The following is a 16,410-nucleotide window of genomic DNA, read 5'->3' on the forward strand; positions in this document are numbered from 1 at the left end:
TGATGGCACTTTATCACTAAAGATGCATATACTCTGGTGTTTAATGCAATTTCATCAGCTCTTTAATGGTAGTTTTATATGTACAGCATCTAAAGAGAACAAATGTACTGCATTGTCATAATGAGAGGTTGAGTAAACATTTCTCAAGTGGAGTTTCAGATTTGCCAAAGAACTCGTTTGTAATCATCCATCTGAGAATGATAACGAGTTCAGACTCTCAAATGAGTCCCCTCCTCTACCACTAGCTGCACACTGCAGTCCATGCCCAAGCTCTATCACAAATTTTATGGCATACCAATCGGATGTTCCGCTCTCAGTACACTTATGTGACAGAGTATGAACATTTGAAATTCCTCAATTCTGTTTTGAACTTACGATACAATAATAAAACAACAGTCCAGAATTTAGTAAAACTGCTAGAAAAGCACCTCCAGACTACACTTGGCCAAATATGGTTTTAGAAAATATGCGCTTTGGAGAAACTTGCTTCAAGTTTGCTGTCAAGACATTGTACAAATTATTGTGAGATACAGATCTCCAAACACATTCTCTTGCCAATCTTAAATTGGTTCGCAGGTTTCCATGTCACTGCTTTTGGCTGTCTTGGTGATGAATTATTGTAAACTTCACACCAGATTTTGCTGTGATTGCTGCTTTCTGAATGCATCATTTTACACACTGCTTGTCCAAACACAGATAACACTTCTTTTTTTTTTTTGCTTTTTAATTATTTGAATTTACTTGCTATTTTCTCGTGAGATTTTGATTTTTTTTTTTGCATTTTATAAAAGTTGATGGCATAGTGCAAGAATGTGATACATGGCTCATAGGCACTTTGTATTTGCCCTCAGAAATTTATTTACTGTATACGCCGAATATTTCACTAGGTTTTTATTTTCACAAATTTTGTGAGTCCGGTGCTATTTGCAAAATTAAAGACACACGAAAATAATGACTCTGATCCCGATATGAATGTGAAGCACACATATACATTTCTCTGTTCAGTGCAGTACTCCACGATCGCAAATTTAACTACTCACGGAGTTCCGATTCGCGAAAATTTAGACTCGCTATATATGGTGTATACAGTATACCTGAAGGTTATGTGTTTGTAGCCAGGGCTGCACACTAACCCATTTCTTCTGCCGGTCCAACCTGTCTCTGTCGGACCGGTAAATGCCCCGTTTTACCATTTTTTACCGGTCCGAACAGAAAATTTACCGGTCAACAACGACAACCTAAAAAAACATTAAATAACTTGCAAACTTATTTTCTTGTTTTTTTATGGACGTACCCCATTACCCATGTACATTTTACAGATTAATATTATTTTTTTTTTAACTTGCATTGTTTATTGCACAAGAAATTAAAAAAAAAAAAGATAGGAAAAAATAGAATGTTTGTTTGTGAATTACAGTGTAAAATGATAATGAACAAAATCAGATTGTATCAAATGCGTTTGTGACTTTTTCTAAACATCGGCGCACGAACTTGCTGCGTAACCTGCTCTTGGTGGTCAGTTGGATTGCGACGATTTAATGAATTATTTTAGCTGTGATATTTTCTGATGCACGCGCTACAAGGGGTTCTTTATTTTTCTCCCGATAATCTATTCGCATTTGTGCATGCGTTCTTGAAAGGTACACGACATGCAGGGCCGAATTCGCAATCCTTTTTGCGCCCATTTCCACCTCAAATATTAGCGGGATTGTGACGATTTCATAAATTACTTCGGCTGTAATATTTTCAGATGCAAGCGCCAAAAGAGGTTGAAAATGTGTCCTTTATTTTTCCCGATAAACTCTTCGAATTTCGTAAGTGCGTTCTTAAAAAAAAGATGCACCACATGGCCGAATTCAAGATACTTTTTGCGCCAATTTCTACCTCAAATATCAGCGGGATTGTGACGATTTCATAAATTACTTCGGCTGTAATCTTTTATGATGTAAGCGCCAAAAGAGGTTAAAAATGTGTCCTTTATTTTTCCCGATAAACTCTTCGAATTTCGTAAGTGCGTTCTGAAAAAGATGCACCACATGGCCGATTTCATGATACTTTTTGCGCCTATTTCTACCTCAAATATCAGCGGAATTGTGGCGATTTAATGAATTACTTCGGATGTAACTTTTTGTAATGCACGCACCGGCGAGAATGGTTGAAAATGCGTTCTTTATTTTTCTCCCCATAATCTCTTCGCATTCCGTACATGCGTTCTTGAAAGGTATACGACACGGCCGAATTCACGATCCTTTTTGCGCCTATTTCTACCTAAAATATCAGCGGGATTGCGATGATTTTATGAATAACTTCGGCTGTAATCTTTTATGATAACGCACCAAAATGGGTTGAAAATGTGTCCTTTATTTTTCCCGGATAAACTCTTCGCATTTCGTAAATGCGTGCTTAAAATATATACGTCACAGCCAAAAATCATGATTCTTTTTGCGCCTATTGTTTCCTCAAACTTCAACGGGATTGCGATGATTTCATGAATTATTATTCGGCTGTAATCTTTATGATGCACGGGCCAAAAGGGGTTGAAAATGTGTCCTGTATTTTTCTCCCAATAATCTCTTCGCATTTCGTACATGCGTGTACGACACGCGGCTGAATTCACGATCCTTTTATCGCCTATTTCTACATTAAATATCAGCCGAATTGTGGCAATTTCATGAATTACTTCAGATGTAATCTTTTGTGATGCACGGACCAGCTAGAATGGTTGAAAATGCGTTCTTTATTTTTCTCCCCATAATCTCTTCGCATTCCGTACATGCGTTCTTGAAAGGTATACGACACGGCCGAATTCACGATCCTTTTTGCGTTTATTTCTACCTCAAATATCAGCGGTATTGCGATGATTTCATGTATGACTTCGGATGCAATCTTTTATGATACACGCGCCAAAAGGGGTTGAAAATTGTGTCCTTTATTTTTCCCCGATAAACTCTTCGCATTTCGTAAATGAGTGCTTAAAATATATACGTCACGGCCAAAAATCATGATTCTTTTTGCGCCTATTGTTTCCTCAAACTTCAACGGGATTGCGATGATTTCATGAATTATTATTCGGCTGTGATCTTTATGATGCACGGGCCAAAAGGGGTTGAAAGTGTGTCCTGTATTTTTCTCCCAATAATCTCTTCGCATTTCGTACATGCGTATACGACACGGCCGAATTCACGATCCTTTTATCGCCTATTTCTACATTAAATATCAGCCGAATTGTGGCAATTTCATGAATTACTTCAGAATCTTTTGTGATGCACGGACCAGCTAGAATGGTTGAAAATGCGCTCTTTATTTTTCTCCCCATAATCTCTTCGCATTCCGTACATGCGTTCTTGAAAGGTATACGACACGGCCGAATTCACGATCCTTTTTGCGTTTATTTCTACCTCAAATATCAGCGGGATTGCGATGATTTCATGTATGTATCTTTTATGATACACGCGCCAAAAGGGGTTGAAAATGTGTCCTTTATTTTTCCCCGATAAACTCTTCGCATTTCGTAAATGATTCTTTTGCGCCTATCGTTTCCTCAAACTTCAACGGGATTGCGATGATTTTATGAATTATTATTCGGCTCTAATCTTTATGATGCACGGGCCAAAAGGGTTTGAAAATGTGTCCTGTATTTTTCACCCAATAATCACTTCGCATTGCGTACATGCCTATACGTCACGGCCGAATTCACGATCCTTTTAGCGCCTATTTCTACATCAAATATCAGCGGGATTGCGATATGTTATTAATTATTTCGGCTGTAACCTTTTGTGATACATTCACCAGAAGGGTTGAAAATACGTTCTTTATTTTTCTCCCGATAATTTCTTCGCATTTGTGCATGCGTTTTCAAAATTATACATTGCAAGCAGGGCCGAATTCGATATTCTTTTTGCGCCAATTATTGTTTACTCAAATTCCAACGGGATTGCGAAATTTTCATGAATTACTATTCGGCTGTAATCTATATGATGCAAGCGCCAAAAGGGGTGAAAATGTGTCCTTTATTTTTCTCCCGCTAATCTTTTCCCATTTCGTACATGCGTTCTTAAAAGGTATACGACACGGCCGAATTCACGATCCTTTTTGCGCCTATTTCTACCTCAAATATCAGCGGGATTGTGGCGATTTCATGAATTACTTCAGATGTAATCTTTTATGATGCACGCACCAGAAGGGTAAAATGTGTTTTTTATTTTTCTTCCGATAATCTCGTCGCATTTGTGCATGCGTTTTTGATAACCAACACGGCATGCAGGACTGAATTCAAGATCCTTTTTGCGCCTATTATTTCCTCAAATTTCAACGGGATTGCGTTGATTTCATGAATTGTTATTGGGCTGTAATCTTTTATGATGCACTCACCAAAATGTGTCCTTTATTTTTTTTTTCTCTCCTCTATAATCTCTTCGCATTTCGTACATAAGCTTTTGAAAGATACAACGCGGCCGGTCGAATTCATGATCCTTTTTGGGACGATTTCTACCTCAAATATGTAAGCGGGACTGCCATGATTTCATGATTTTTTTTTTCCTCCCTAGTATTATCTCTTCACATTTTGTGCATGCGTTCTTAAAAAGTACACGGAAGAGCCGATTTCGTGATCCTTTTTGCGCCTATCTTCATTATGAGACCATTCTGAGCGAATGAAAATATTCATTTGTGAAATGACTGTGTAAAATGAAAATGAACGCAATCAGATCCATTTACTGTATCGCTGAATATCGAATGTGTTTTTAGTTTTTCTAAAAATCGACACAAGTAAATTTAGTTCTAACAAAACTGCCACGCTGCTGCGAAGCCGGGATCGGATCGATCTTGCGTTAAAAAATCATGAGTAAAATGAGCCAGAAATGCGTGCGCTTCTATCAATGCTTCTTGTCTGGCATGACCGCCGATCGCAAGCAAACGAAAAGCAGTTACACTGTACATGCTCTGCATGTATTGCATTGCATGGCAGTGCGTGAGCAGCGCCAAATGCGCAAGCGAGGGCGAATAACTGGTCGACTGCTAGTGCTCAAAACTAATGTATGTTTACTGTACAAAGTGCACCGGTAGACATAAACGAAAACTTGCGTAAAACTTGTTGAACAGTGCGATATCTTGCATTCTGTTTCTCCCTGATCGGGGCTGCTCTTTTTCTTTCTACTGACCCCACCAATGCTTTTTTTTTTTTACTGGTCATGTCGGACCGGTAACTTGTGGATTTCCTGAAAAGTTACCGGTCCGACAGTGACTTTTACCGGTCTTTGACCGTCGGACCGGCGCCAGTGTGCAGCCCTGTTGTAGCACTAGAGATTTTCAAGTTTCTAATCAATGTGTGAAATCCCAATAGTGGTTACAGTCATTTCAGACATGGGGAAATCATACTTTCTCTTAAATGATTATCCAGCTTTCAGATATATGGAATTCAGAATGAAGACATATATACAATATGCATAATAAAAATGAGCACTATTGAATGTAAGCATGGAAATTGGAATAGTATGAATTTCATGTTTGACTGAACAGTATCTCCAAAATTATAGACTGAAATATTTATGGACATGTCAATTTTGTTAAAGAATACCTTCATTTGCAATGTCACAAACAATCAAAGATCACCATAATTGGCTCAGTGCAGAAAAGGGAAAAAAAGAAAAAAAAATCATTTTGGTTAAAAAGTTGGCACTTTAATTGTACTGTTTCGTTACTGTCTGTAAAAAGGGAAATGCTCATCAGCTCATCTGGTTTTCTTAGATGTCATTTCGACATATAGTATTGTTTTGTAAATGAATTGAATTTTAGAATTAAATTTTTTTGTCCATGTCCGATTGATTTTGATGAAACATTCGCCTGCCAGTGTGCTAGATTTCACTTCACAGAGTACCCACTAGAATCAACTTGAACATGTACTCTGGAATCTCACTGTTGTGGCATTGACCGTTCTCATTCGCTTCGGGATGTATCAATATGCACGCACCACTTGTTAAAGATCGGTAGAAGAACATTGCCCCAGGGGGCAGTAGTGGTGCACGTGTAGTGTGTGCACGTGAAACGTATCCAGGGACGGGGCAGTGCTTTTTCGAAAGTTCTTGCCTGTCCTGTAGAATGCAGTGGTAGTAGTGATCTAGATACATGTAACATATATGAAGAGTTGGATTGCAAAATGGGTTAAACGCCGTTTGCTAACATTTTACAGTAAGTCCATCATTGTGTAGAACAAAATAGAACCTTTCCAATGACAGGTCACCTGTAGCATAACAATTAATATTCTTAAAGTTGTGATTAAAAGTATTCCACATTTTCTTATTATTTTCTTTGTTTTCTTAAGCAGGTCTCATCACAATATCTCAAACTAACCAAGATGGAGTTAGCTCATTTTGCAGTTAAACTCTCTCTCTATATATATATGGATATAGATAGATAGAAAGGTAGAAAGATAGATAGATAGATAGACAGATAAACAGATAGATAGATAGATTGATAGATAGATGGATAGATAGATTGCAAGGGTAGCTGTTCGTTCTTTTGAATGCTATGAATGCTTAAGTGCCCCCATGGCAGAAAGTGTAAACATCTTCATAAGATATCAAACTTGTACTTCCAGGAATACAGAAGTGCATGTGAATTTCTGAAAGGTTGGTAATTGACATTGGAGTGTGGAGTGAGGCGTGAGTTCGTAATTATGACTGAAAAATGATCGCCCAAATAGGATTTCCTCCTATGTGTGTGCATGAATGTATTACAAAAACACAGGGCCTCTTCCGTCACAGTTTCTCCGTACATGTAGCTTTTCCTTGCAACTAGGCTGCAAAGTTGTGACACCTCCGGTTACCACACGGTACATTTCTGTTGAAATTGCCTCTTATTCCTTCCTGTACCTGTCCCTGACTCTGTTAGAAAGCAACTGTTGCAGCAATTTGCAATCCTCCAAACAATCGAGACAGCAAGTATGCGAGGAGAGCGCAAGCCCAGGCAAAAAAAAAAACACAAAAAGGGTACAGGGCATAATCGTGATGAAAATATTTTACCAGCCAGAGAAGTTTACTTTGAGGTTTTTCTCAGGCCTCTGCTGGTTTTTATTGTGTTTGTGTTGTTTAGTTCTTACATTTCACATGGAAAGTAGAAGTTATTGGATGGAATTCGTACTTGAAAATTGTGCATTATCTTCTAGGATTGCATTGCTGTTAAAAAAAAAATCAAATATTTAGTGTCAAATGGTGATGAAACACTAGCTGTGAAGATGTTCCATGTTTCGAATCTACAGGAAATTGTCATATGTCAAAGAGAATGGCATAACTCAACAAGTGCCAGAAGCTACATTTTGGTAATTGCATGCTCTTGTAATATATTTATCATGTTTTCATTATTCCTTATAAAATTAAGCGTATACAAATTGTTTTATTCATTTTTTGTGTGCTGTTCATCATTTTTTGTTTGCTGTTTGTACGTATTGTTTAAAGGGACTGCACAGTACTGGTTGAGGTGGGGATTCATGTTTTGAACATTCCTAAGTGAGATAATGAAAAGCCTCTTATGAAATATGAAAGAGCATGTAATTTTAAGAAGGATTCAACGTTTATTTGATGAAAATTGGTTTTCAAATGGCTGAGATATCCAAAAAAGTGCTAATAATAAAAGGCGACATGCCCTAACTTTATTAGAATCTCTTTGTTTCACCTTGTTTTTGGATATCTCAGCCATTTCAAAACCGATTTTCATCGAATAAACTTTTGATACCCCTTAGAACTGCATGCTCTTTGACATCTCACAGAGTGGTTTCTGAATATCTCACAAAACGTTAAAAGCTAAATCCTCACCTCGACCGGAACTGTACACACCCTTTAATTGTTGATTTTACAAATGCGTCTTTTATGTCAAATCTATCACTTTAAAATGACTCATCCTGCAAGGGGAGATTAAGTCATGTGTAACATGAACCTCTGAAGGCACCTGCTCATTTTGCCCTTATCGATGCAGTCCCCTTCCCCCCCCCCCCCCCCCACCAAAAAAAAAAAAGAAACAAAAATAGCAGAAAGATGAAGAAGAAATTATGAAACAGAAGATGACCGACCAGCCATAGGCAAAGATGAAGAGGACAGAAGGAATAAAGAAAACTGGTGTGAGTTGAGACCTCACTGTTTTTACGAAAAATAAATGGTAAAACGTTCAGTAGAGTTTCCCCCCCCCCCCCACCATTCTGTGAGTCATTTCAGTTGGACTGCAAATGCACTCTAGTGCAGGAAACGAAAAGGAAGGGGGCACATCCTATGTGGAAAGACAGACACATCGATATCCCTAATTGCAGGATGCACCAGTATTGTTGAACATGTTTGTGAGACTCACAAATTTGCGAGGTTGTGTCATGATAATTTTTGCTGTGTCATATTTTTTTCCCCTCTCTCTCTCTTGAATTCTCTTTTCTAGGTTAGAAACGAAGAGGACGAAAGTGAAGAGGAAATCGACGAACCCGCACTTTGATGAAGTGTTCCACTTTGAAGTGAGTAATCAAGCTGATAGTATGTGGTTATGAGTAAAATATCATGTGAGTTGACCTTTCGATTGTGATATCAGTGTACTATATGCATGATTTATTACATAGCTTTTCTGCCATGAGATAAAAGAATTGCATATTTTCATTGTAGGCTTTCCATCCATTGTATGGCATTCTTGTAATGTTTTGCCATGTTTTTATTTTTCATGAATTTTACAGTTAACAGATACTACAAAAATTAAACAACATGCCAAAATATTGCCCCCTGTTACACAAATGAGATCTTGGGATCTCAACTCCATGCTATGACCTTCCCAGCAAGTTCCTGGGGTCATAACATGGAGTTGAGATCTGTTGGGGCAATATTTTCAATAATGCCCTGAAAAGCATTCCATATGTGCATGCCATTTATCTTGAATGTACACAACAAAATGCAGTCAATAGAATTATTGAAACAAGCTTATACAATAAAATTACCATTGACTGAAATGTTACCATCAGTTCCTCTCCTTGTATAGATAATAAATATCATACTTCAGACAAAAACACACACACACATGGACAGACACATGTAAATGCACACTGATAGAGATAAACAGACAGACAGACTGATAGACACACACACGCAATAAGACACACTAAAAAAAGGGTCCATAATTCATTCTTGTTCGGCGATGGGTCCCTTGCACTGCGTTACACTGGGTCCAGAGCTATTTGCACACTCACGTCACGTCTTCTTGTTCATTCAGAAACAGCGACCTCACTTTTCCCCTGATTTGGATGAACAAGGATGTGAGAGTACCATTAAATATTCTAATAATGCTGAAAATATTCTTTGTGTGCTGTACCTTTCAGTCTCAGTGGCATCATATAAGGTAAAAAGCAATCTTTTAAATGGCATTTGTTTTTCTACTCAGCTGACACATGCAAAAGCAACTGAACTTAAAATGCGAATATCAGCATTATCTTCAAGTTGCTTATCTGCTTGTTTTTATCAATTTTTGCTGTATGTTTTGATTTGGGTGCAACAAATTGGGAACTCCCTGAAGTCACATCATTTCGTGACTGCAAGCTAAAACTTGCTTCAGGGCTGCGAGGTTGTCCTGATTTTACAGAAGGCTCCCACAAAAAGAATGAGATGGAGATAAATTTATTTGTAGCGACCATGATGTATAAAGTCTCCCTGAAATTGGTAATTGTTTTTTGCCTCTTGGTAATGTACGTAACATGCAAACATCTCCATGAATACGTCATGAAACTTCTGTGATTTTGACCTGTAAATGTTGACAGTCCTTGTCTGTAAGAATATTTCAGAACTGCTTTGTCCCCCCCCCCCCCCATGAATCATTTTTTTCATAAGAATGATAACGAAACAGTCAAAGCTGTATGCCGTATCGGGTGAAAAAGCTCAGACACATTTTACTTGCCTCATTCACCTCGGAACGAAGAGACCCCCTTCTGATTTGGCGAATTATTTGATGCGTGTGAACTTGCCCAGCCAGTAACACTCAGGGTGTTGACTCCCGAGAAAATGACATATTGTTTGCTTGTAGAGAGGAAATCCTTCTTCCGGCGTGATGCCTCTTCTCTCTCTCTTATTCACCCCCCCCCCCCATCCCTCCATCCTTGTTTCTTGCCATGTCATTGCCTAGCATTAGCTAAGTATCTTTTCGTTCTGTTCTGTTCTTATCTTTTCGTTCTGTTCTGTTCTTATCTTTTCGTTCTCTCTCTCATTCCTTTTGTTTTCCATCCTCTCTTTTTCATTATTGCAGTTCTGTCTTTGTTTTCACTTTTTCTGCATATCTCATAGCAGTCACTCTCTCCCTCTAACCCCTTTCTGTATGTATGTCTGTCTGTCTGTCTGTCTGTCTATCGCTTTCCTTCTTTATATGTCATTGCCTCAACCGATGCCTGTATGCTGCTATTTTTTCTGCTTGTCTTTTTGGTGGCCATCTCCGTGTCTCTGTAGAGCTGTCATATTTCTGCCTACATTTGTCTTCACCTTTTTCTCTCCGTTTTTTCCTTTCTTTCATTTTTTTGGGGTCCACTTTGACCAGTGTCTGTGTGTATCTCTTACAATGTCTTGTCTGTCTGTCTGTAGGTGTGTCCCTGTTTCTCTGTCATTTTTGGAAGCACTATGTTGACCTCCCCCTTTCCCCTTCTTTTTCATTTCTGTGTTTTGACCTGTCTCCCTCTGTCTTGTGTATCTCGCACAATGTCTGTATCCCATCTGTCTGTCTTTCTGTCTGTCTTCCTGTATGTTTGTCTGTCTGTCCTGTTGCATGTCATTTTTGTATTTAATACTCCAGGTGTCTTTCATCTTTCTTCATCTCATTTTACCCGTTTTGTCCTGTCTCCATCTGTCTTTGTGTATCTCTCACAATGTCTTTGTCCTGTCCTGACTATCTTTCTGTCTGTCTGTCTATCTGTTCTTTTCTCTCTGTCATTGTTTATCTTACTCTGTCTCCATATTTCTTTCTACCTTTCCTTGCTTTTCTCTCCCTCTACATCTCTGCCACTGACTGCATCTTTTATTCTCTATCATTTCTATTAATCTCTCTCGCTCTTCCTATACATGTATGATACCACCTCCTCATAATTGCTATAATGTCTGTGTTTATGAAGCCGAACGTTACTAATGTCTCAGCCTCCTAATGAGTTCTGTTTTAATATGGTGCATAATGCAATAAATTCTTTAGGTAGAAATCAAGACTTTTTCTTTATTCTACTTTGTCTGTGGGAACAATGGAACATAATGCAATTTTAATTCTGCAACTTCCAATATTACAGCAAGGCATCCATTATTTATTACTTGTGGAACAAGAAAATTTTTGCATGCATGGAACTTGCACATATTTCATGAGGAGGCAAGATTCGTGGAAGTAAAATGCAAGTGATTTTTTTGTTGTTGTTGTCTACACAATGCATTGAATGTCAGTGGCATTTTATGAAAGTTTCATGCTGCAAAAAAGGCTGTCGGCTGAGATTTGTGAAAGTTTCATGGTGAGAAGTTTCTGATTTTACAGTATGTTGTCCAAGAAAGTGTATTCTTAGAGATTAGATCTCGGCCCACAATTTTTCTCTTTTCTTCAACCGTGTTTGATCTGTCTCGGTTTCTGTATATTCCCACTCCTTCCCTCCTTATGGTGTTTTCATATCTGCAGTAGAAATGCCATGCGGACTACCCAATCTACCACATGGTGAATAATTCCCTTTTTCCTTTCCTGTCCCAACATGGGGGTGTGGGGGGGGGGGATCTTTGGCTCTACTGCCAACCCTGCGTCTGGGTCCAGTGCGGGGAGACTGTTGCAGAATTCTTGAATAAACATTCCACCCCGGCCTAAGAATGATTGAGCGGGATAATTTAATCCCGGGCTCTTTGGGGAGATGGAGTAGAAAGAAAAAAAAAAAATGGGAGGGGAAAAGAGAGAGTGAGCAAAAAAAAAAACAATACATATACACAAAACTAAGCCATTCTCCCACACCTCTCATAGGCTGTGCACAGCTGGACAGATTACGAGAAAGAAAGAGAGAGAAAGGGAAAGAGATGATGAAGGACCGAGGGGAAGAAGAGGAAAAGATGCATAAAGGAAGAGCGAGAGAGGGAGATGGCGAGAGAGGATGGGAGATAGAGAGATGGAAGGATTGAGAGGGAGAGGAAGAGAGATGGAAAAGAAGATGGTGATGACGAGAGAAAGAAACAGATTTATCAAAGTACTCCAATACCCTGGAAATCAAATTTATCTTCTGGTAGAATACACAAAAACAGCCATAATTCACCTGTGATAACTCCTGAAAGTATACATATTTTGACAAATCAGATCATATCTCTATAACAATTTGGCACTTGTGCTCCGCATGTTAAACTTCTGCTCCGTAAGTGCCGTTACTGATGTGTGTGAGTTCTAGCTGTATGTGTATGTTTCTACAAATGATATCAAGATTCCATGTCGATCGATTAGCTGATTGAGTGCATGCATTGCATATCACTATTGTTTAAAAAAAAAAAAAAATTATATATCGATAGCACAATTGTCCGATTGAAAGGGTGATGATCTTGTCTATTTCAAATTGTGTTTTTTTTTTATTTTGTATCATGCTTTAAAAGTTACATTTAGAGCACAATAAATTAAAATCAGAGTGACAGAAAAATCTGATATTTTGCAGAGGCCATGTCTCAAGTATATTCTACAAATATAGCAAAACATAATACTCGGGGTATTGGTACACTTTAAGCAAGAGAGGGAGGGAGAGGGAGATAGATAGAGAAAAAGATAGGGAGGGGGGAGACAGAGAGAGGGAGAAAAAAAGAGCAGAGGAAGAGATGGGAAGAGAAATTTGTGGAGATGGAAGGATGGAAGCACACTATTTGAACCCATACGAGAAGCATGGCTCTCAGTGAAAACCAATCTGCTAGCAGTGGACTTCTGGAATTAACTAATGATACCAACAAGCTAAAGTTAGCGCACAGTAAATCTTGGGGTAAATCGCTCAGGACTTTGACTTAGTGGGAAAATTGAAAATCAAATCAGAGCTCAGCACAGACTTTTTAAGCGGCTCTGCCATGAAGCTGATTTCTAAACTCCTGTGGTTGTTTTCTAATGAAAGACTGAATGCTGATTTCAGGCAACAAGTGACTTTAGAAAGTTTGATTTAAGAATTGTGGTGATGATTTTTAGGCATGACTTCATTGTGGAATTAAAATTATGTTCATCATCTCATCAAGTGGTATTTTTGGCCATATCCCATATATCCAGAATCAAAAAATTGATTGTTTTTTTTTTTTTTTTCTGTGCTGATTACTTTTTCAAGGAGACCTATTTTCTGACAATTGTTTCGCTGTCATAAAATAGGGCATTAAGATGGACTGCTATTACTGTAAAAGCTGTTATTTTCGTGTACAGATATTTTTGCGAATGAGGAGGTCAGAGATATTTTTGCAAGATGTTTTTAGTGAAGCAACACCAATGGTATCCTAAATGCACAATTACCTTAGTCCAATGCATCATTTTCGCGTGGTGTTAATTTCGCGATCCAACTGTGATTTGCACAATTTACAGCATACTTAAAGATAATAAAAAGTTTTGGTACCTCAAAAGCTTCCCTAAATTTCCTTGTCTTGGTTTGTGTTTCAGGTTAAAGTACGTTGTCTGTGAGAATTACTCGCCCCAAAGTGCTCTCATGTCTTAGTAATCATGCAATAATGGTTTCGTACCAGAGCCAACGCTGTACAGCGTCAGTAAATATTGTACGAAACCACTGACTGCGACCAGCAGCGTGCAGCCCATTGTACGCATAGCTAACTGCGACCAGCAGCCCCATACGCATAGCGTAATGGGGCTTTGCATTGTAGCATTCAGGATCATGACAGAATTAGTATCGCGGGTAAATGTCAACTTAAAATCCAAAAATTTCTTCGATTTGAAGACTTACCAAATTAAGTTGAAGTATTGAAAACAGGCTTCGAACAATGTTTGGTTCTGCCAATAGTCCCTTTCTGTTCGAATTGATGACTGAATGTGACTCGGTCGAGAGGACCTTGGGAGAGCTACATACACTGGATACCATGGCCAGCGCATGCGCACACAAACATCTTATCCGTTCATGGATTTGAAATTTGTGTGCATGTGATGTGTTCGCATGCACTGGCTGTAGTATTCAATGTACTGTATGTAGCTCTCCTGAGGTCCTGTCGACCGAGTCACATTCAGTCATCAATTCGAACAGAAAGGGACCATAGGCAGAACCAAACGTTGCCCGAAGCCTGTTTTCAATACTTCAACTTAATTGGTAAGTCTTCAAATTGAAGAATTTATGGGATTTTAAGTTGACATTTACCCTGTGATACTAAATCTGTCATGATCCTGAATGCTACAATGCGAAGCCCGATTACGCTATGCGTATGGGACTGCTGGTCGCTATGCGTATGGGGCTGCTGGTCGCAGTTGATTGCATGATTACTAAGACATGAGAGCACTTTGGGGCGAGTAAGTCTCACAGTGTTAGTTATATGAAAGGTACTTTAACCTGAAACACAAACTAAGACAAGGAAATTCAAGGACACTTTTGAGGTACCAAAACTTTTTATTATCTTTAAGTATACTGTAGTGTATTGGATGAATTTGATTCATTGTGCTGATACACTGTTGTGTTCCAGTAGTCAGTCTTTATACAGAACTTCCATTGGATAAGTGCAGCTTGGCATCTAAGATCATCATCAAACTTCAAATAATATCTGGTGAAAGTCACCTTCATTCAAAGTGAAAGACCGAAATGAAAACTTCCCGTTCTTGATGATTCATGACCCGGATTATTCTCATACTGTCAAATAATTGTTTCATTTTCTTATTGCAATTGGATATAGAGTGTAAATCGTTGGTTGAGAAAGAAAGATAAGGGTGTCAAGTTGCCACTAACACCATAGGTTATGGGAACTTCGACACCCGTATCTTACTCAAATGATGAAATGAGAGTGCGCATCCAGGGAATAAAATAAAGAAGCTTCCAGCACCATACAGGCACCAAAGTTTAGGATTGTGATGAACAGGAACTCTGTTTTGAAAGGACTTTACCAAAGCAACATTCCTAAAGCATGTTAATATGTTAAAGCATGTTATGTACTTATCTGCCTATGCAGAACGAATACACTGATTAAACTGAATGAATTTTCATCTATTCTATGGAGAAAAGAATCTTTGTATAGAACTCAATCCCACAAAGTAAGAAAAACCAATTAATACTCAACAAATTGCAGCCATGCAACCTCAAAATGAAGAATCTTTACCAGGCATGGAGAATCTTGTGAATGAAGGAAAACTTGTAGAACTGAAGCTTTGGAATCATTGAACTTCTCCAAAACTTAAAAAATTCATAACTTTTGAAATGATCATCTGATTTTCCTCAAACTTTGCTGATGTGTTCTACTAATATCGCTGTATACACTCAATTGATGTTTGTTTGTTTGTTTGTTTGTCGTTTTTTTTTTTTTTTTTTTTTTTTTTGGGGGGGGGGGTTCATGATTCCCCTTTAAGCAGTGGTGACTGTAGATAAAAGTGAGTTTCAGATCTGTGATGCAAATGCTAAAGGAGGATGCTATCAGGCAAAAAATGGCGTTCTGCACATACGTGAGACAGCTGTTTCAATTGTCCAACCTGGGAGGAAGCATCGTTTTAGCGTTCATGTTGCAGATCTAAAGCTTGCTAAGGAGCAAAGAGAAGACCCCATGTAATGGTTTCCTCCTCCCTGCAGGCATGGGCTGATCGTGTTTACAGGAAGATGACGGTGATCATGTGACGGAGAGGTGATGATGATCATGTGACGCTTGAGAGATATGCATCAGTGATGCTTATCATGCAGTCAACACTGCCTAGTCATGTTCGAAGTATGGCAGGAGGATCGGAAAAAAAACACACGGGGAAGAAGAAGAAGAAATAGAAGAAATTAAAGAAACAAACGAAGCAGATAAAGGAAATAAAATGGAGAAATAGAAGCAGAAGGGAAAGAGGGACACAGAGAAGGGAGAAAAGTAGGAAAATAAGAGGAACAGTGCAAAGAAGAAGAAGAAGAAGAAGAAGAAGAAGAAGGAGAGGATAAGAATACTCCAAAGAAGAAAAGAAGGAAGCCAAAAAAAAAAAAAGATGGATAGAGAGAAAAAAAGAGTTGAAATATGTTGGAGGAGAAGAAGAAAATGAAGATGAAAGATATGAAGAAGGATCAAGAATAGAAAAGCCAAAAGAAGGAGAAGAAAAAAAAAGATGGAGGGGAAAAAGAATTAGAAAACAAAGAAGAAGATTCAAAAAAGAGGAGGATGAGAGGAAGAAGGAGAAAGGAAGGACAATTTCTGTCTTTGGATAAGGACAAGATGTGCAAGGTAGAGACTCTTCTTAAGATTCTGAATCAAAGTGAAGAGTGTTGAACGAGAAGCATTT

General features: G+C 38.4%; 1 protein-coding gene across 1 annotated transcript in view; it reads left to right on the plus strand.

Moving 5' to 3' along the window:
• Nucleotides 1–16,410, plus strand: part of LOC140244195 (ras GTPase-activating protein 3-like) — a 142,104-nt gene that overhangs the window by 59,849 nt on the left and 65,845 nt on the right. Inside the window, exon 6 of the mRNA XM_072323828.1 lies at nt 8,416–8,488. Coding sequence (XP_072179929.1) covers nt 8,416–8,488 — 73 coding nt within the window. The remainder of the gene's footprint in view (nt 1–8,415; nt 8,489–16,410) is intronic.

The sequence above is a fragment of the Diadema setosum genome, chromosome 21, assembly GCF_964275005.1.
Source record: "Diadema setosum chromosome 21, eeDiaSeto1, whole genome shotgun sequence".
NCBI classification, from domain to species: Eukaryota; Metazoa; Echinodermata; class Echinoidea; order Diadematoida; family Diadematidae; genus Diadema; species Diadema setosum.